General features: G+C 43.8%; 1 protein-coding gene across 3 annotated transcripts in view; it reads left to right on the top strand.

Annotated features, from left to right (window-relative positions):
- The first annotated feature begins 1,418 nt into the window (after positions 1-1,418).
- ENTREP2 (endosomal transmembrane epsin interactor 2) overlaps positions 1,419-22,080 on the top strand; it is a 91,072-nt gene continuing 70,410 nt past the window's right edge. For 2 of the 3 annotated variants that reach the window (XM_063412545.1, XM_063412544.1), the window contains exon 1: positions 1,419-1,795. In XM_063412545.1, the coding sequence (XP_063268615.1) occupies positions 1,565-1,795 (231 nt within the window). In that variant the 5' untranslated portion in view covers positions 1,419-1,564. The other variant, XM_063412546.1, reaches the window with a different exon arrangement.

Raw genomic sequence — 22,080 nt, 5'->3', positions numbered from 1 at the left:
CATTATGAGCAGTGTTAATGTCGTACAATTCTGCATTTGATTAAAAACTTTGAGCAAAACAGCTGTTTCTTCAGTGTAGAGTTCTGTCCGGTGCCCTTGTCTCCGATTAAAATATGGCTTGCACATGTGCTGGAGCAGTATTGCAGCCATGGTGGGGTGGCAGCAGCTGTTATCCTGTGATGTTTTGTGACACAGACTGTGAATTAAGCTGAAAGCAGCAAGCTTTTTTGTGCTCTTCTGTTACAGTAAAACATCTGGAGGTTGTATGAAAAGAGGGGACTTACTCTCTGACACTTTCCTCTCAAGGCATGCTTCCTCACTGCTAACTCCCCAGGAAACTATTTAATGCTAAGAAAAGTTCTTGGAAGAAAATAAAAAGAGCTCAAATACAAAGATTTATGGTGTACACATGATGTTTGGGTTGGGGTTTTTTGTATAAATATCACAGAATTACAGATATGTGGACTACATGTACCAACTCTTGTACTTAAAAAAAAATACTGTTTTAGCAGATTATGGTGCAACAAACATGTAATCTTGGCATAGTTTTACTACCTAAATTATCCTGCAGGATAGTGAGATGATTATCTGGGGTTTGGGTTCTGTTTGTGTGTTTTTCATGAGTAGGCCAAGCTGTTTGCAGTTGATACCTAATCACTGTGATTTCCCTCCTGCAGAAAAGTGGCTTCAGGTGCTGTGGGCAGCCTTACCATGCTAGACCCTGTTGGCAGCAGCAGCAGGGCTGGGAAGTTTTTATAATTAGAAGCTTGATATGTTCCTGCTACTGGGGATGCTGCGTTTTGACTTGGTTATGGTTTGCTGTGAGGAAAAAACCCTAAAAAATAAAAAACGTTCAAGATGCCTTCTGCACAGAACTGAGCCCCAGCCCTGCCCTTCCTCCGCCGCTGGACGGGAGCGCAGAGCGAGGGGGGAGGCTGCCGGGTGCCTCTGCTGCACAAAGCCCAGCTGGGAGCGATTTTGCCCTCAGGGCCCGGGCGGCAGGAGCGGGGCCGGCTCAGGGGCGCTGCCCGGGTGCCGGGGGGCCTCGGGCCGGGCCCCTCGCCCGGCGCCCGCCTCGCACACAACGCTGAGCCCGCAGGGCCGGCGGCCGCCGCTGATGCTCCGGCCGCTGCCTCCGCCCGCCATTGGCCGTGCACAGCCCTCCCCCAGCCCCCTCCCCTCCCGGAGCGGCGGGCGCCGGGCAGCGGGGCTCGGGCGCTCCCCGGCAGCGGCGGGAGCCGCGGCGAGCCGGGCGGCGGGGCCGGGGCTCTCCCGGAGCGAGCGCGCCCGGCCGGCGGCGCCGGGGCTGGGCCGGACCGGGGCCGCCCCCGCCGGCGGCTGAGGTTGAGCCGCGCCCGCGCGCTGCAGCCCCGCAGCCTCCCCCGCCCCGCGCCTGCAGCGGGGACAGGAGGCGGCGGCGGCGGCTGCCCCTCGCCCGCCGTGCCCCGGCCGGGGCCGCGCGGGTCGCCCCGGGCGCAGGGCGGCTCCTCCTCCATGCGCCGCGGCCGCCCGCAGCGCCCGGCTGCCCCGCGGAGCGCGGCGGCGGCGCGGGGCGGCGCGGAGGATGCCGGCGGGCGGCGGGGCCCCCGGCGGGGCGCGCTCCCTCAGCCCCACCGCGCTGTCCCGCAGCCTGTCCCGCCTGCGCGAGCAGCGCGCCCGCTCGCGGGCCATGCTGGCCCTGGGGGTCACGCAGATGGTGCTCGGCTGCCTCATCGTGGCCGTCAGCTTCGCCGCCCTGGCGCTCACCACCTCGGCCCGCGTCCGCCACTCCTGCCCCTTCTGGGCCGGCTTCTCGGTGAGTCGGGGGGCGCGGGAGGGGCGGGCGGGACCGCCGCCGGCGCCTCAGGGATGCGCGGCCGCCCGGCAGGTGGGACGCGGGCGGCGGTGCCGGGCCTCGGCGCCCTCCCCGTGCCGAGGCGGGCAGGTGAGCTCCGTGTTCTGCACGGCTGCGGCGCTTCCCCCGCCCCGGCCGGACCCCCGGCCCGGCGGCAGCGCGGTGGCACTTCCACCTCCCCTTTGGAGGGGCTGGCCGAGGTGGATTGGGGTTTATCAGCAGCGTCGGGTGAAAGTTGGGGTGACAGATGAGCCTGTGGCGCTGCCTCAGCCGCTGGCGCCCGCTCCATCGGCGCTGACTTGGGCTCACCTTGAGATGCGGCCGCCGCTCAGGGTCTGGCGCGCTGCAGATTCAGCCGTGTGGTGCTGGAGGTGACCAAAGGAGAGGAGCACACTGGCGGTGCGATTTAAGGTACTCAGGGCATGGCAGAGTTCTGCCGAGGAGAGCGCGGTGCGCCGGGAGGGCTGGGAGGGCCGTGGCTCTGGGGCACCCGAGAGCCCTGCCCTGAGGGAGGCTGCAGGTCTGAGGGAAAAGCGCGTTTGTTCTGAACCAAATCGGGTCCTGATTCTTTTGTGATATCCTTGTTCGCATTGTCCTGCTAGCAGAAATCTAAAACAAAACAAAAAGCCCCCTCACCACAAACAAATTTTAAAAAAGAGTTGATGGCCTGATTCAGGTGGTCTCATTTAGTGCTGATTATGAGTGGCTGCATCTGTGTGGGTGCAGAGCACACATGGACACATTAGGATAATACTGCTTCATGAAAGCTTTTCTCATAAGCAGTGAAATGGGGCTTGACATTTATGAAGAATTAGGCATTTCTGAGGGCACTGGTAGCAGACTCTGTGTTATTGGTGAAGATTTGCTCCATTTAATTTAATGCGTTACTGGTTTCAATTATGTCTCTTCAGCTCTTTTAACGGACCAGAGAGTTTTCAACTTCAGACGTGCTTGTTAGAAACCACAACAGTTAGATAAAATATTTTGGGTTATTTAGTTCTGGGCATGTGGTGGGAATGGTGTAATTTTTAAAAAACCTTAAACTATTTAATATGCTCTTATACAGAATATTACTTTTTTTTTCTTTTTTTTCTGAATCCTTCAGAGCAGAAAGTCGTTCTGGATTAATTATTTAGGTATCTTTCTTGATTTTGTTGTATTTTATTCTAGTCTTGAAAAGAAATACGAGTTTACACCAATTGCATTAATGTTGTCATAGTAGTTTTGTTGAATTTGATCCTCTGCAGGACAATATGCAATTATTTGTTGTGATGAGGTGTGAGTTTTAGGTTCAGGATTTGGCTGCTTACATATTAATGTGCTACAAACCAACACAGCTTAGGCAGCCTTTGTTTCTTACCTGGACAGAGTGAGCAGGAATGTGCATCACTGCTTGTGGATTCCATAAGCACAACTTTTTCAGTAGAACCTTTTCCCCACCTCCTGTGTTCTGTGTGCAAAGACACTTCTGGTGGTTACTGGTATGCTCCAAGACAGGCTGCTTTTCCCACTGTGCTGCCTTCTCCTCTCCTCTCTGTGCTGTATTTTCGAAGTGGGAAAATACATTTCCCACTTTGATTTCATGCCTGTTAGCTGCTCTCCAGAGACACCAAACCCGTGGTTCCAGCCTTGGTAGGACGGGTGCAAGGCTCAGAATTACAGGACTGTTGACTGGAGGGCCTTCTTTCTCCTGTGTTATCAGAATGAGGCAGGTGAACGTTGTTTCCTAATCAAAGAGTTTACTTTTGGAAAAAATAATTCTGCCTTATAAATCATCTGTCTGAGCATTAGAATAAACTTAGTTTCCTCCCATTATCCTTACCTCTAAGTCTCCAGAACTAAGATAAAATAGAGCAGTTTTTGAAGTATGATGAGCCCTAAAGAACTTTTTGAAGTTAGTTGATTACACGGCCTTTTCTAAAAGCCCTTTGAAGTATTTAGTGAATTTAACAAACACTAGATATATCATCACTAACAGCTGAAGAATGCTTCTGTGGAAGAGTAACAGTCTTTAGCTTGCTGCTGTAAAACGCAATTAAAGAAATAACTACGAGTGGGTTTAAGTGACATGAGAGAAAAATAATGCAGCTATCCTTCCCCTCTTTATTTGGTGCCAAAATCAGACAGAGATATTCAATGCCTGCACACTACTTCCCCCTCACTTCTTGGAAGTAAATAACTGAGTCATTTGATATTAAAGTAGCAATTCTGAATCAATTTTTTGGTGTGTTTATGTGATATACTGTCATTTTTAGTCATTAGAAATGCACATCCTAAAAGAGAGTAGTCTTGGCGTTGGTGCTTTTCAGCAGTTTTTGACACCAAATGCCCTGTCAATATAAATGAAGGCTGCAAAAATTTGTTAAGAGTCTCTCAAATGTTTCTGAAAATATTTTCCTAGTGTTTTAACAGTCTAGCTGGTTGAAAAAAATAACAATTAGATCAGGCTTCATATTAGACTCACAGAAAGTTCTGTAATCAAATGCAAGGAAAGGTTCTGAATTCTCACTTTCTTTTTGAAATCAAATCACATGACTGTATAAGTGAGAGCTTATTTAAAGAACAAGGCACCATAATTTCCATAAAACTTTGAAGAGTTCAGAGCTTACTTAAGTATCACCTCATATCTTCAACAGTTTATCTTTCATAGCATCGTACCAGGAAGATAAAAAGTATCTTCATATGTGTTGTATTAAGATATTTTTAAGGTAATTAATCAGAGTGAACCTCACACTGAGCAGAAGGAAACTGAGGTTTACATAAGCGGGTACTGGTTAATTCTCTGCATAGGCAGCAGTCGTTGGCAGGACCTTGCAGTCTGTGTGCTGAAATGTTTGGCAGCTTGTTCCCATTGCAGTTTCCTGAGAAAACGGTGATTCCTTCTTCGCATTCTCTCAATTGGGTAAAAGAAAAATATTTTTTACCAAGGGAGATGAGCAGCAGTATCTTTGATTCTGTTAAGAGCATCAAGAACAGAGTACCAGTCTCATTTTAATCATGGAAGGATAGGTCTCAAAATTAGGCTGTTCTGGTAGATCACTGACAGTATAAGCAGTGACAAGGTTATTTGTCTCTCCTGTAGGCCCATAGTTGCTTGAATATGAGAAAATATTTGTACCCCTTTGCCCTTTGGCGTGCAAACCACGTGCCAGTTTGTAATGTGTGGGTTCTGTGTGTGCCCAGATTGAAGGAAGTGCTTCTGCTCAGTGTCCCTGGTGTCGATGGCTCCTGTCAGTGGTGGGACAGTAGCAAACCACAGGCTGATGGAGCTGTGGTTGTGACTGCAAAAGCAAAACTCACTTTGTGAAGTCGTTTCATGAAATTATTTAGAAGTTTGCAGAAATATGTTTATGCTGCTACCCCCTATATTGAACCCAGCAATTTAAGAAAATTACCAGCCTTAGAGACCAAAGTTCTCTCTAGTAAAGAAAAGTATTAATAAAATAGTAAATTAAATCATAAGATTACCCAGGTTTCTAAAATTGCTCTGGCATTAGAAATCTTAACCTGTACTTGCTGTGTGTTCTTCTATCTCCTTTTTTATGTATAGTTACTTGACAGTCGTATTCTTGTGTAAAAGCATGTTGCTGGAAGATCTTGTGCTGCCTTTCCTTTTTATTAAGTTTCTTCTCAATTGTGCCTCTTTTCATCTATATCCCATGTTCAGAGCAGATCAATTCTTCTGGCTTAAAAGTGACTTTAATGTAGAATGTTCCCAAGGTTCATGACATGTGCATTTTTGTGTTCTTTGAAAAAGGAAACAGATAAACAGGGAGACTGTTGGTGTGAACTCAAACACAGCTTTTCTTTTATGGAAAATGGGAAATATGTTATATACTTGTCTACATTATTAACTGAGAAAGCTGAATGTAGGAGTCCTTTCTGTATTCTTCTACGACACGGTACAAAATAGGTTTAAAAACCTCAGGTGATGCTTAAAGGAGTTGACTTTCAAAAACTTCCATTTGTCTGTGACTCTGGCTGTTCCTTACATGCAGCAGGTTGTCCTGGCGTGTTCCTGTACAGAATCATTGTGGAGGTCAAGGGGAGATGACAATGATCTGTTAGCAATAGAGTTTTCCTCTTCTCCATTTCAGCTAAAGGTTTTTTTCCCTTCCTCCTTTCCCCTGTTCCGTCCTCTTTGGGTATTTTCCATTATTGCCTGTGGACAGTCAGGAGGAATAGAGTGATAGTTGTAGCTTGGGGCAAGGAACTTCAGTTTGCATGAGAAGCCTCTTGCCAACAGTGTGACTGTGAAAGCAAAGCAAAGCTCCGTGAGAGGAGGTAACCTTACTGCTCCTGTTGTGTGACACAGTGCACACTGAGCTGGGACAGCCTGTAACATTTATTTATTTGTCTTGGAGATGACAATTTCATGTCTAGGACTCAAAGGGCAGCTTTCTTGTCCACCTGCTGTAGGTATAAATAGAACTCTAACTCTGTGGTTATCAGGTCGTTTTTCACAACAAGTCCCCTGTACTTCTGAGTGTTCTCTATGAGAGCTCTAGACACTCTCTGAGAATATGAGAACCCACAGGATGGGTTGCTTGGTTGGGTGCTTCTGGTTAACACACAAAGCCTGAGAGCTCAGCCCGAAACTTCCTTGGAGGAAGCACTGTTTGGGTGAGAGCATGTGACCAGATCCCTTCTCTCCAGGGGATTGTTCTAATAGATTTCAAATCTGTGGACTTATAGCCATGATGATTATTTATGATATTTATTGTGGACAGTTTGTTATTCTGTGAAGCTTGCTGCTGGTTCAGACAATGTTCTATATCTCTAAATATTCACTTTCAGGCTTCATTTGGAGGAGTTTGTATTGCTGGTTTGGGAATTGGGTAGGTGAATTTCCATACAGAAAAAGTTTTTGGGAGACTTATCAGACCTCTAATGCAGATTATCTAATAGTCAGGCCCAGGGAACAGTTTAAACTGATTTCTCTATGTGGCTGTTGAAGATCTTATGTCATTCCTGGAAGGTGATGCATCCACACACTAGGGCAGTTACTTTGATGTTCCTTGCTTCAGTTTGATGAAATTTAGAAGACCAGGAAATGGATCACTTGAAAAATCCTACAAGTGACTTGGTAAAATTTGCCTCTCCATGATCTGCCTAATAAGTCATGGTAGGTTTTGCTGGTGTGATAGTCACAACCTAGATCGGCTCAATGGGATGATACATTTGAGAGAGTGGTACTGTCATGTTTGACTGAGGGCTGGTAACTCCTCAGTTAGGAATTGTGAGATGCAGTCACAGGTTTAGTTACAAATAGTGGAACCTTTAGTTATACATACTTGCAAAAGAATTACACTAACTTTGATTCTTTGAGACATTATCTGTTACTGTCTGCTGCTGTATCCTTTATTAACTACCATCCCTGGGTTTTTTTTCCAGCTTCTTTCTGGATTTTTCAACACCTCAGGCACATCTTTCCTTTCCTTTGCAAGTTTGTCAGGGCTTTGAAATGTGAGCAGTCTGTGGAAGGAGGTCAACTGTCTGGAACTTTGTGTCAGGGAGCCTGCTAGGGATGTGTGCTGTGGTACACAGTGCTGGTACAAAAATATCAGTGTCACCTGCCCAGAATTGCTTCTTACCCTCATAAAATGCATGAGGATTGCGATGTGTCTTGTCTAGGTGACGGATCATTATTAATTTTATTAGCATTCTTGGTTTGTACATCCTGACAATATTGTGTGACAGACAAAAAACCCCAAACCTCCCAACCCAGAAAACCCCTGAGGCTGTTGACAGATGCCAGTTAAACCCTGTGGCACTGGTGCACAAGGAGAGGCCGTGCATACCACAGAACATAAGAACTGAGAAACCACAGAGGGGTGCACCCTCTGTGCTTGATGGCCAGGCAGGGCTTTGGAACAGGGCATTCCTGGATGAAAGCGTTTCCATACCCCGATGGAATGATAGCAAATCAGACAGCTGGATAGAGGAACAGGTAGAAAGATGGCAGTGTTCCTTTTGAATTCTTTGAACTGTGCAGGGTAAAATAACTGATTGTAACTTCGTGAGGATTTGGGGCTAAGTACAACCTTGAGATTTTTGTCTCCAGTGCACTAGAGAATAGCAGACTCTATGTGGAAGGCAACATTATTTGTTTCATGAGGCACATCAGCTTTGATTGCTCCTCAGTATGTTCTATTGCCTTAGCCTTAAAAGCAATTTAATTTAAAAACTTCCTGTGTTACAGGAAGGAGTAGTAGAAGAAAGCAAAGATAATTATGATAAGAAGCCGCAGATGTCCTGTGTGTAGGGAAGAAATAGCATCATTTTTATTAATCTCATATTATTATAAGTGACCTGTAGTCTGAAGTCTTTATTTTTCTGTAGGCAGAGAGACTGCAGAATAAAAATATTATTTTGAGTAAGTCTCGTACTGTTGTTAGCATATGGTTTTTAGTTAGTTTGTTGCAGATTTGTTTTTGGTTTTTGTCTGTAGCAGAAAGACAGGTGTATGTCTCAGTCTCTTTAGGAATGAAATATTTTTCCTGGATGGTGATTGTCCTTTCCAGCCATTTTTTATGCTGGAAATGTAGGAGCATTTGCAGTAAAAGACAGCAAATACTGTCCAGGAACTTACGAGGACTAACAGTGACCAACAGGTAAAATCTGCTGAGAAACTTGGACAGAGTATCTTGGTGGAAATGGGAATTTCTAAGGTAAATAATCTAGTTATTTGCAGCTGCTGAACTTATTACACCTTCATTTTAGTTGTATGTTGCGACTTTACTAAACGAATGAGTTGTGAATTATCATGTTTAATTAGCTATTCTTTCACAATTCATTTTTCTGCTCACTCCTGTGCCTTCTGGGATCCAAGGGCAGAACAGATAATGGGACTCTGTAAGGTGTGAACTGCCTGAAAATATGTAACTTACAGGAGTATAACGATTTCAGTGGTATTTAGAGAAAGCTTCTCTTCTAGAAGCAGGTGGCGTGGTCATTAGCTCATCTCTTTGGGAGCAACCACGTTGCTTTAGAGGAGTGTTATGCAAATGTGACAAACCTAGGGAATTTATAATTGAGAAGTATTTATACATTCAGAGCATGCTAATTTATGAGCTGGCAACATTTTAAGATCAAGATGCCCCAAAGCTTAATCTTCTGTCTTTGGCTAAGTCACAGAATCACTGTTGTCTACCCCTTGCGCAGAGGCTGCTATTTGTTTATAAGGACACTATGTTGACAATTCCTTCCAAAGTTCTTGCTGGTGCTGTTTGAAGCTCCAGTCCTGTCCCCAGTGTATTTTATCATTGTTATTTCTGGTGGTCTGTGGATGTGTCCATATCAGTGTTCTGGTCATGTGTGTGCTCCCACTCTGTTCCTGCAGCCCAGGGAGCGTTCTCAGAGCACACAGACCCCGCTCCTGGGGATGGATGGAGCCAGGACAGGTGTGAGAGCAGAGTTAATGGGATCACACTGCTGGGCCAGACCAGAGCCTGCCTGAATCGTCACTCATCCATGCAGGGTGTGCTGTGGATGCTCTCAAGACCAGATTCTTCTGCACACAGATTTGCTCATGTTCCGTTTGCGCTTTGGTAATTCAGGTAAAACCTGTCAGGCCAATCTGAAAGCTGCTGTATTGTGCAGAGGATGTGAACTCCCTACCAATTACTAAAAATGCCTTGTGCTGGGCAGGATTTCCCTCCATCCTGGTTACATCTACACTGGTAATTTGATGCAGGTCTGCAGATTAAAATAGCCAGTTCTGAGGAGCAGATGCCAGAGCTTGGTGTGTTACTTTTAAGGGCCTTGAGTAGGAGGAGTGCTTTTGAGCTAATTTGCAGTAAATGAGAAATACTTATTTGAATTACTGCTGCATCACTTATAATGAGACACTGTTTCCTAATAGATTGTGATTAAAAAAACAAAGTAATAATTTCACAGTATTCTAAAAAGTTTAGACTTGCTTGATTTTATTATTTTCATATTCCGATAAAAATGAAAATGTAAGTGCTTTGAAGAATATGTATTTTTTTATTAAAGGAGGCAAACTGAATTTAACTCTTGGATTTCAGATCTTTATAACAGCTTGATTTAAACATGGATAGTTGAAACAGCAGCAATTTTAAATTTCTGGGTGCAATTTATAAAGTAGGAGTTACTCTACTTTGCAAACTTCCTTTCAGTTTTGAAGATGAACTTTCCTCCTTTCTTAGAAGCCATCACCATGAGTAATTTCTGTTCTGCAGAACCAGCAAATAATGTCCTCACTGATAACTATACAGGTTTGTTGTTTCTGTCTCGTACAAAGAATCAATCTCAACAGAATTATTTTCATGTGTGGGGTATAATGTACTTATGAGGGGGTTTTTTTTGCTACTGTTTTAGCAGAAAAGAGCATGGCTTAATCTGAAGATTTTAGATAAGCCTTCAGTGCCAGGCGAGATAAAAACAGGTGGTTTCAAACTGAACACTTAATCCAGAGGCACTGAGTGATAATAAACATGTAGCTTTACACTGTCACTTTTGTGTTCACTCTCTTTAGAGAGGAAACTTTTTTCCTCTGTGTGAAAAATTGTTTGCAGCTATTTGTCAGATTTGTGACAGATTTTATTGTCTGCTAAAAGAAATTAAGGTTTAAAGTACTTTCTAGCTTAAAAAACCACAACCAAACAAGCATTGAGCATTCAATGGAAAGAGCCAAGGGACAACATAATTTATCAATAATAAACACAAACCATTATATCACAATTATGCATTCGAGTGAGTGTGGTTCTGTCAGAAGAGTTAAACTCAATGGTTTTCTTTTGTTATCGCAGTGAAAGCATTTGTTGACTAATGCTACTACAATAAGAGGTTTTCAAGTTCTAACTCTGTAAGCAATCATCAAGAACTTTGATGGTGCTGTGAACGTGTGACACTGCTGTGTCATTCTGAAAACAGCACTGGTAGAAAGTGGTTTTGTCACGTCTTGAAAGCAGCTGTAGTTCAAACAAATTTTATCTTTCCCGAGGCTAAATACAAAACCTTTTGAAAACTTGTGAAATATATGGCTAAAGAAAATATTACACTTTCCAGTGCAAAGGCTCCTGTCCTGTGTTTGTGTTGATGTGAAGGGAACTCAGTCTGTTTTATGTGTCTCAGGTCATCCAGAATATCAAACTATAGACTTGACTCTTTACATGTTCTCACTTAAACAGAGATTTTCTGGGGGTGTGTACTACCACTTGGACATTCTTGTGGCAACTTTCAGTTTTATGTTCGTGAGCTGAAAGTAAAAAATGCATTTAGAAAGCTCCTAATGAGCGTGTGGGATCTTTACGTGAAGAACAGATGAGCTTCCTCTTGCTTGCCTGTACAGATATGATTTGTATCTGAAAGGTTATTGTGTCTATTGCAAATGGAAATAAACCAAATGGACGCTGTTGTAGTCCTTTCTGCCTTGAAAATTGCTTTCCAAAAAGCAATGTTAATTCAAGAAGTGCTAGATTTGAGTTTTCATTTTGCAGTGGTTTTAAACATAAGAGAGTTTTCATGCGAAATAGATTTTCATTACATGTAAAGAGTAAAAGGGAGCATCAAAAAAGAATAATTCTGAATTTGTCACAAATATTTGGTTATTAAGGATACTTGAAAAATGTTGACTTAGGGAGTAGAGATTTATTTAGATACATCAGAGTTTTATAAATAATTTTCATGTCCAAAGTAACATTAAAACCAGAACAAAGCAAGCCACAAAACACCACCGGTGGGGAGGGGTGGATGGGGAAGGAAGGCAAATACATGTAGGATAATGGCTCCTGCCCTTGAGACACGTTATCTTTGTGTCTGTAATTGCAGTGCTCCCTTACAGCTGCACCCGGGATTCCTCTGATGCATCTCTGCCCCTCCTGGCACAGGAGCCTGCGTGGAGCCAGGGACAATGGTGAGGGCAGCACGGGCGGGGTGGCAGGAGTGCTTTGTCTGCCTGGTGACGCTGCACACCTTGGGGGAGATGTTAACAACTTGGCTGTGTTGCCTTTTATCCACAAACCAGCAGTGGTTGTCCTTCCAGAAGGGCAGAAGTAACGTTGTGGTAGGTAGGAGTCAGATTTAAGGTATAGAGTTAAATCCTTCACATAACCAGTTCTTCACATTTGCTCTGGTACAAGAGGAGACATTCGCTTTTTTAAGAAGTTCTTAACAGGTATGGCTCTTGTCCTGTTTGTTCTTGTGTGATGTATATTGTTCTGGGCCTAAGGAATTTATAATAAGTTAGAATTACTTCTTTTCCTCCCGTAAAATTTTTCCTTCATTCCTTAGGAAATTTGGATTAAAGCTTCATAGTCAGACCATACTTTGAGATCCTGTGAAATACTATTACAATCAGTAGTAACTAGCAACAATACTAAAACATTGCTATCTGTTTTTGAAGTTCATGTTAATTCAGTAAATATTTTCTTTCCTACCTAAGTAGTTTAAATCTTCAATGAGCTCTTCCTTTGAGCTTTTCAAGTACTCACACTGTGGTTTGACAGACTCATTTCTCTTGATGTGTAATATTTACCTTTTGAGGGGAGAAGAACCTTTGCTGTAAAAGCAATAATGACAGTACAAACAATACAGTATTGTACAGATAATAAGGATAACCAATATCAGATCAATATCTGGTGGCATTTGGTGTCTACCAGAGACCATGTGCTCACCTTCCTTCACTAACCTTCCTGTGAATCAAGTGTCTGAAAGGCTGAATATCAGACCAGCTATTAGGAAAAGGGCCCAGTGACAATTCCTGTCAGTCCCAGGTGAGGATTTTCTGAAGAGTTCAGCCTTACCCATCACGGGTTTGTGAACCTGATGTGATAGGCAAGAAGGCAGAAGGAAGCAAAACCATTTTCTTCTGTACCTTCCCCTGCAGCAATGCCCTTTTTGCCTGTGGGACTAGAATTCAGCACTAGGCAAATTGTGATGTCCTTCCACTGATAGTTCCTTCTCATGCCCTGACAGTTAAAAAACTTTCCTTCCAGCATGAATTGTTTGGAGTTAGCTTGAGGTTTTACCTCAATCAGCTGTTTCGGTTCCCACCTATAGAAGTAATTATCTTGATAATTAACCTATTTTGAAAAACTAGAGAAGATAAGAAATAGCAGGGGGAAAAGGAGTCGATTTGATAGTTACAGTTACTTTTCAATCTTGAATATTTCTGCAAGAAGCAATTTTTAAAAATTATTTTTAGAGGCTGGTTGTTTTGAGATTCTGAAGATTTCTTCCCTTCATCAGTGTCTGATTTGATTTATATGAAATCAATGAAACAACATAGGTCTGTGAAGAACTTTGCCTATGGAAAAGTAATTCTAAATACACTAACATTTAGAGCTCCTGAAAAATAAAAATCAATTAGATATTTTTTGTTTATAGTTAGATATATTATATTTAGGAACTATATGGGAGTCCCCAAACAATACATTTCCTCAGATTTGCTGTATTTGATTTAATCAGGAAAAAGAATCTGATGCCAAATTTAATGCTCTAGTAATGAGCTGTAGCCCAAATTCTTGAAAACTAGATTGTTTAGAAATTAGAGCAATGTTTTAAAGACTATTTCCCTGGTTCAGAAAGGTGTAAAAATACTTCTGGTGTCTTGTTCCTGTCTGTTACCATATAATATCAAAAATGTTAGACCTCCTTTTGACTTCCTTTGCCTGCAGCCTAAGTACCTCAGGAATCATTATTTCAGACACTTCAGCTGTTCTTGATGTCATTCTTTGTAGAGTTCTAGAAGGTAAATGATACCAGTGCTAGGAGCAGATTTTTTGCAGCTTTTTTGGGTGAAACATTACAGAAAGCAGCACTGAAGCTGTGATCTGTCTCAGCAGTTGGCCTGCAAGTCCCACCTGTAGGCCAAGAGTGTAGGGAACAGTCAGGAGTGCCCGGCTGCTCCGAGGTGTCACAGCCTCACCTGTGTGCAGGGGTGTCACAGCCTCACCTGTGTGCAGGTGTGTCACAGCCTCACCTGTGTGCAGGGGTGTCACAGCCTCACCTGTGTGCAGAGGTGTCACAGCCTCACCTGTCAGCAGGGGTGTCACAGCCTCACCTGTGTGCAGAGGTGTCACAGCCTCACCTGTCAGCAGGGGTGTCACAGCCTCACCTGTCAGCAGAGGTGTCACAGCCTCACCTGTCACCAGGGGTGTCACAGCCTCACCTGTGTGCAGAGGTGTCACAGCCTCACCTGTCAGCAGGGGTGTCACAGCCTCACCTGTCAGCAGAGCTGTCACAGCCTCACCTGTCAGCAGAGGTGTCACAGCCTCACCTGTCACCAGGGGTGTCACAGCCTCACCTGTACTCAGAGGTGTCACAGTCTCACCTGTCAGCAGGGGTGTCACAGCCTCACCTGTCAGCAGAGCTGTCACAGCCTCACCTGTCAGCAGGGCTGTCACAGCCTCACCTGTGTGCAGGGGTGTCACAGCCTCACCTGTCAGCAGGGGTGTCACAGCCTCACCTGTCAGCAGAGCTGTCACAGCCTCACCTGTCAGCAGGGCTGTCACAGCCTCACCTGTGTGCAGGGGTGTCACAGCCTCACCTGTCAGCAGGTGTCTCACAGCCTCACCTGTCCGCAGGTGTCTCACAGCCTCACCTGTGTGCAGGTGTCTCACAGTCTCACCTGTCAGCAGAGGTGTCACAGCCTCACCTGTCAGCAGGTGTCTCACAGCCTCACCTGTGTGCAGAGGTGTCACAGCCTCACCTGTCAGCAGGTGTCTCACAGCCTCACCTGTGTGCAGGGGTGTCACAGCCTCACCTGTCAGCAGAGCTGTCACAGCCTCACCTGTCAGCAGGGCTGTCACAGCCTCACCTGTGTGCAGGGGTGTCACAGCCTCACCTGTCCGCAGGTGTCTCACAGCCTCACCTGTGTGCAGGTGTCTCACAGTCTCACCTGTCAGCAGAGGTGTCACAGTCTCACCTGTCAGCAGGTGTCTCACAGCCTCACCTGTGTGCAGGTGTCTCACAGTCTCACCTGTCAGCAGGGCTGTCACAGCCTCACCTGTCAGCAGAGCTGTCACAGCCTCACCTGTCACCAGGTGTCTCACAACCTCACCTGTCAGCAGGTGTCTCACAGTCTCACCTGTGTGCAGGTGTCTCACAGCCTCACCTATCACCAGGTGTCTCACAGCCTCACCTGTACTCAGAGGTGTCACAGCCTCACCTGTGTGCAGGTGTCTCACAGCCTCACCTGTCAGCAGAGCTGTCACAGCCTCACCTGTCAGCAGGTGTCTCACAGCCTCACCTAGCACCAGGTGTCTCACAGCCTCACCTGTCAGCAGGTGTCTCACAGCCTCACCTAGCACCAGGTGTCTCACAGCCTCACCTGTCAGCAGGTGTCTCACAGCCTCACCTGTGTGCAGGTGTCTCACAGCCTCACCTGCCCTCGGGGCCCTGCAGGAGCAGCAGAGGTGGGCTCGGTGTGAGTCACATGAACTCAGTCCTGCCTCACTGCCGGCTCAGCAGCCCCAAGCAGAGCTGAGGGTGAGGAGTTCTGATTTACAGCACAGACCACGGAATGTGCCAGAGGTGAACAGGATGGGAAAAGCTTTTACTTAAAAATAATGCGAGGCTTTGTGGAGTGTTCTGTTTTCTGAAAGCAGAAAATTCAACAGTCAGCGTAATTATATTTGTTAGAAGCCCACAAGAAGCCTGTGGATTAACAATAATGCACAGTGATTACATTAATCAGTAGACTCTTGTGGAAATGAGAGGTTTAATGGTATAAATACATATAATGATACTTTGGGTGAAGTAAAAAATACTTTCTGAAGAGATCATCCTGAAGAAGATGAAAAATCATAATTTTACAAACAGATCTGCAAAAAAGGATTCCTTTCTTTTCCAATTAAATTGCAAGTGAATAGCTTGACAAAGAAAAGATAGGCTTGTATATTTAAGAAGGTGGTTTCCCTAACACGGAAAAAGATATCTCATATAGCTATATTAGTTAGTAAAGTTACAGTTGGATGCAGTGTGGTTTACTGGATTTCTCAGAAGCAGGCACTAACTTCAGAGTAAGGCAAGAAAATGTATTAAAAATCAATGTATTTGGTGTCTGTTAAAGAATACTTGGTCATTTAACTGGGAGAAATGTTTGCTTCCTCAGTTGCCACTTGAAATGCCTGAGGAGTGGGAAGATGAGAATAAGCAAACAGTGTGTTCTCAGACAAGATTCACACCTCCTCAATCCCCAAAGAACTTTCTTAAGAAATGTGCTATGTGTTCCCTCTGTGTTTCCAGATCTGACAAGTGATGATCTGTTACTTCAGTAAGCTCTAAATATGCCCTACCATTGGATAACAAGGTTGTACAAACACGCTGAGGGAACGCTAATAAATATAATAGTGATGAATAGTTCTTGCCCTTCTTTGCCTGAGAAATTAAAACTTTTCTAGTTTCAATTAAAGCTTAATCCACCCGTGTTCTTAAAAAGTAACTAGGGCATGCTGCAGGGACAATGAATTCTGTAGTTTCACTGACCCAGTGGTGTGTAGCAAGGCTTGACAAAATGTGCCAGCAGATAATGCAAGGAATATTTCCTAGAACTCTAGGATGGTAACAGTAATATTAGTCGAGCTGTAGATTCACAGTTTATAATCCCATGGAATAGCAAACATATAGAAGTAACCCTCTTAAATATAAATGGAAACTCTGCACAGATATTTACTTTATGTTGTTAGTGGCTTTTTTTTCTTTTCTTTTTTTTTTTTTTGTTAATTTATTTGGGGGTTTTTTTTGGCTTAGTGGGGATTATTTTTTGTGGGGTTTTTTGTTCGGTTTTTTTTGGTTGGTTTTTTTTTTTTTTTTTTTTTCTGGTTTCTGGGATTTTATGTTTTGCTGTTCGAGTTGGATTTTTTAATCTCTATTGTGGGGATTTCATGATAGGGTGTTGGAACAAACTAGAGGAGAGTAAGCTGACAGCTGATCTTTCAAGGATGTACTGCCTGTAGGGGTGGGTTGGTTGGTTCGTTGGTTTTCCTACAAAATGGAGGCCAATTATTCAGCAGGGAAAAAATTGAGAGCTAGAAAACTCTTCTGCTTATGAGGTAATAATATCACGGTTTTGACAGGGACCTCTGTGTGTGTGGAAGGGAGGGTCTCCAGTTCCTGTTTTGGGCAGCTGGGAGCTGTGCCCTGGTGCTTTGGCTCCCAGCTCACATTTGAATGAGTGCAGCTGCTGTGTGTCCCTTCCATCAGTAAATTGAACACCTCCTGCCTTTCTGTGGTGTTCTCAGAGCTGTGATCTCTTCCACTGCTGTCTCTCATTTACCTCCTTTGTAGAAAGGGTTGGTCAGAGGAAAGTTTGCAGAATCCAATTGATTCTTGACTGAGAGTAAAAAATGGTTAAATATGATCCTGTGTAGTTTTTTAGCTGGTTATGCATTCACCATATGGAAACAACCAAAACTCAACCCACCAAAAAAAACCTTAAACCAGAAAGCGTTAAATTTCTAATTGATTTTAATAATGTTCCTCCTAGTTTAATTGTGTGAGGAAAAGAAGAAATATCACAGTCATAAAGTTAGTGCTTGCAGTGTATGATGGAAAGGACAGGATTATTTAGTGGTCAAAATCATCTTCTACCAGTAGAATTATCTCCTCCTGCACCAACACAGTAAAAGGCTGACTTCCAAACGACACAGATTTGCTAAGGGTGTGAAAGTAATGTCCTAAATAAAAATGGAATCAAACTTGAGAAAAGGCACCGTGGAGTTGGCGTTTGTGATTAGGAAGGTGTTTGGAGTCTTCTCCAAGTTTGTTAAATGGTGTAATGGTGCTACCTGGGCTGGCCAGGCTGCTTAAGAGTAAGTGCAGGTTTGGATTTGAGAGCTGCAGATCTCAAGTGTGATCAGTGATGAAAGAATTAGAAATTAAAGTTTCTATAATCTCATAGAAACTGCCAGAAATGCAAAAGAAATTTTTTGAACAGTGATCACATACTAAATAACATTATCTTCATAGGCTCTAATTAACTGCCAGAAAAATTATCATCCTTTCTGGCAGTTTTTTCCATTTGCCTCAGTTTTTTCCATTTGCCTCTGTTGACCCACAGAAGCAGAATATCCTTCTTATTGTTATCAGAAGAAATTTATTTGACAAAAATAAAAACCCACTCATCAGAATGTGGGTATAAAAAAAAAATTACCTACATTGTAGTAAAGCAATAAAAATGGAGTTGTGTTATAGCAAAAGGAGGTTGAAGTAAATTGCCAGGGCAAGTAAAGATGGCATGGACTCTAAAACATCAGCAAAGGCTGATTGTTTTTCTCTGCATGTCATTTCATCATGGACACAAGCTATATTGCACTTCATAGACTCAGATGGTCAGACTTACAGGTTTTACTGGTGTAAGACTACATTTTGAGTGTGGTTTTTTCTCCTCTTTTTTTTGGTTGGTTTTGGTTTTTTTTTTTCTTTCCCTGCAGCCTCGTGGCCTGCATGAATTTAATACCTGACAGTGTGTAATGAACTGGGCAGCAGCAGTAGCTTAGCAACATCAGCTAGTGCTGGTGCCAAAGAACAGTCTTGGCTTTCATCCCTTTAAAATGCCAGCTGGTCCTTTAATAGTCTTTCTATATTTAGAGATTAATTGAAAATTGTGTTTTAACTTGTAGACCTAGGCTGGATTTCACCATTAAATTGTTTGATAAAGAATTTGGGAGTCTCAGAAGTTTTAACTGTAGGCATTGTTATAAGATTTAGGAAGGGCATGGTAATAACTAAATCCCTGAGTTAAATACTTGGTGATGGAGAGTACACAGAAACCTTCCTTGCTTCTAGTTCACTTCAGGTACACAAGCAAAGCTGCCTAAATGTACCAAAGGAGTGATAAACTGTATTGACTGAGAATTATGATGTTCTCTTAATAAATAGTAATGGCCAATAAATATACACACATTGTTAATTTAAGTAAATTAGAATATAAATTAGTATTACAAACATATTCTGTTTCTGTGCTTATATGTATGCACACAGTAAAATAAAACATCAAGAATGTATTTTTTTTATAGAGAAATGATAAAATTATAGAAATGTGCACCTGGCATGGGTCTGAGCAGCTCATCTACTCTATTTTCACGGTGAGATCCATCTACAAACAGCAGCATCTCCAGCTGAATGTTTGTTTAGATGTTCCTAAAGTTAGGTAATAAAGGAAACTGTGTAACCTTTATTGCATCTTCTAGCACTTAACTACTCCTGTGCTAGTATGAATCTCATGCAGTAAATCTATATATCCTAATATGGATGTAATTTTTTTCTGCAAGTTAAGCTTCAGGCTCTTTTGTTGTTGTTGTTGTTGTTTTTGTTTGGTTGGTTTTGGTTTTTTTGGTTTTGGTTTTTGTTTTTGTGAGTTTTTTGTTTGTTTGGGTGTGGTTTTTGTTTTTTGTTCTTTGGGGTTTTTTTTAATGTGGTGGACACAAGGGCAAATGATTTTGTTGCTATTCATTTGTTGAGATTTTTTTAACCTACTGGAAAAATACCACTGTTCTTTAGCCTGGGTAAACCACCCAGAACTTTCTAACTTCACTTATAAGTAGTTTTCTAAATCTCTTTGCACCTCTATTTCTGACCTAGATTCTCTACAGGAGCTGGGTATGTTTAATGAAATGTGGGCAAGCTGGGCAGAGCATTCTTGCTGAGAATCTTCACCAGTGCTTGTTGCAGCAGAATGGATGTATGTGCATTCTGTGTGTGTGACACTCCTGCTGATTTGTTCCCAGACGCTGTCCCTGTGTTCCTCTGTATATTCTTAGTTATATTTTGATTCCTGGTTCAACTAATCCTCAAGTCCTTTTCTGCAGTTTTCCCATTTTCTGACTGTTAGGGCCCCTTATGTACTGAAGTATCAATACCTTACTTCTCTTGAGTTGTTACTTTTCAGCAGCATTAGAGCGTCCTCCTTTGAAAACATCTTTTAATTTCCTGTTTGGAAAACTTGCTTCTCCTTTTCCAAAGTTCTTAGCTTGGTTGAGGTACCCGGAGGTCTCCCAGCTCCAGATCATGTGTGGATGGTTATCTCAGTGTGTCTCCTCAGAGCTGCAGATGGTCCCTTGCAGAGTGGTTTGAGCACACTGGGCTTGGATTCATCTCCTGGAGCTCTCTGAGCTTGCAGGCTGGATAACACTGAAGAGGGAAGTGTGCTTCCACAGCACCTCTAATGCTGTCTGGCCCTGGATGGGCATTGAAATCCATGGGCTCAGACTGGGGCTAGATCTTGCTTCTAAAGGCTCAACAAAACAACCAAAAAAATCCCCAAATAACAACAAAAAACAGAACAAACCCCCCACGCCCCACCACAAAAAAAGCCCAAAAAACCAAAAAACAAACAAAAAACCCAGGCAAACAAGAACACAAAGAAACAAACCGCCCCCACAAGCAGCCAGCCGAGGCCAGCCCTGCCCAGGCGGGCGTTGCAGGGCCGGGGATGGCGTGGATTGGCGTGGATTGGCGTGGACTGGTGTGGATCGGCGTGGATCGGCGTGGATCGGTGTGGATCGGTGGGGATCGGCGTGGACTGGCGTGGACTGGCGTGGATCGGTGTGGATCGGTGGGGATCGGTGGGGATCGGTGTGGATCGGTGTGGATCGGTGGGGATCGGTGTGGATCGGTGGGGATCGGTGGGGATCGGTGTGGACTGGTGTGGACTGGTGTGGATCGGTGGGGATCGGTGTGGATCGGTGGGGATCGGTGGGGATCGGTGGGGATCGGTGGGGATCGGTGGGGATCGGTGTGGATTGGTGTGGATTTCAGCTCCCCGCAGCTCTCCCGTCCCCAGCTCGGCTCCGCTGGCGGGCGCTGCCGCTGGGCGCGGGCGCTGCCGCTGGGCGCGGGCGCTGCCGCTGGGTGCGGGTGCTGCCGCTGGGCGCGGGTGGGTGCGGGCGCTGCCGCTGGGTGCGGGCGCTGCCGTTCCGAACACGCCCTGGGAGCTGCACACACTCCGTGCTGTCCCACACAAGCTTTCCGAGGGGTGCAGACTCCTGCGTCTGGAGGTTTGGCTGGGTTTGGTGCCACTTTGTGGTGCTGGGTGTTTCACTAGGCCGTGCCTATCTGAAGGACTCAAATTCATCTCAGGTTTTTTTGTTAACTATAATTTGCATTCGTACCCTGGAACTTTTAAAAGTATTGAATAACTGGTTATAAGTACCATTAAAAAAAAAACCACAAGAGGTATTTCCTATGGAGAAGACTGGAGAATTTTTCATGAGAGGAGCTTTCCTGAATGCTGATGGATAAGTCCAGTGACTTAGTGTTGCTAGAGCAAGCTTTACATGTCCCTCTTGGGCTTCAGCCAGGTTTATCTTTCTGGTTTAGTCCCTACCTGATCCTCTTGCCACGCTGTAATAATCTGACAGTCTCTGGTTCATTAGAGCTGCTTTTGGTAATAGGTGTAATAGCTGTCATTGAAATGATCTTTTAATAAGTATGTAGGATGCTTCATGTTTGTAAATCTGCCAGTTATTAACACTTGCACGTGTTTTCTGGTTTTAGTCTCTCTCTTATTGTTCCTCAGAGGAATTACTGTACAAATACTTGGAAAAAAATTACTTTCTGTTGTGTTTATGTAACACTGCTAAAAGGATTTATGAATTGGAAGCCAGCACTATGCAACTCAAGTCATGTTTGACTCGAGCTGTGGCAGAAAATTACTTTGAATATTTAATAGTTTTCTAGTTAAAAGTCTTCTGCTTTGATTTTAAAGGTATTTGGTGTGCAACAGAGAACAAATTATAGCCTTTTACTGACAGGTAAATTGTATTGTAAAATCGTAAATGTATATAGTTTGTCATTTTCGGGAGAAGGAAAAATGAAAATTCAAATTTTCTAGGTAGTTTAGAAGTATTAATTACTGTGATTTCCTTGAAGTGTTGAATCTTATTTACTTCATCTGCTTTGAAAATTCTAGGCTAGAACTGTATTCCAGCTAATATCAAGGTTTGATATGTTAGTGATTTCTTTTCATGTATAATGTGGAGATGGATTTTATAGCTTAAAAATGACAAACCATCACAGCATACACAAAGATAGTTTACTGCCTCCCTGTAGAATCCCTAAATGCTCAATAAAGCCCACGGTTTTAGTTTCCAGATATTGACAGTGAGTTCTAGGAAAGCACTGTGATGTCCTGCACAGACTGACTCACTAAAATGCTCAGTATGAAGGCTTCCCTAGAGCTCAGGATTTCTTCACTGTTAAAAGCAGATCCTGCAGACTGCAAACAATTAAGACAAGATGAGAAATTTGGGGAAAAATATAATTAAGAGGGGCTATAT

This window comes from Prinia subflava, chromosome 15 (assembly GCF_021018805.1).
Source record: "Prinia subflava isolate CZ2003 ecotype Zambia chromosome 15, Cam_Psub_1.2, whole genome shotgun sequence".
Classification (NCBI taxonomy): Eukaryota; Metazoa; Chordata; class Aves; order Passeriformes; family Cisticolidae; genus Prinia; species Prinia subflava.
This window is presented reverse-complemented; position numbering and strand designations above follow the sequence as displayed.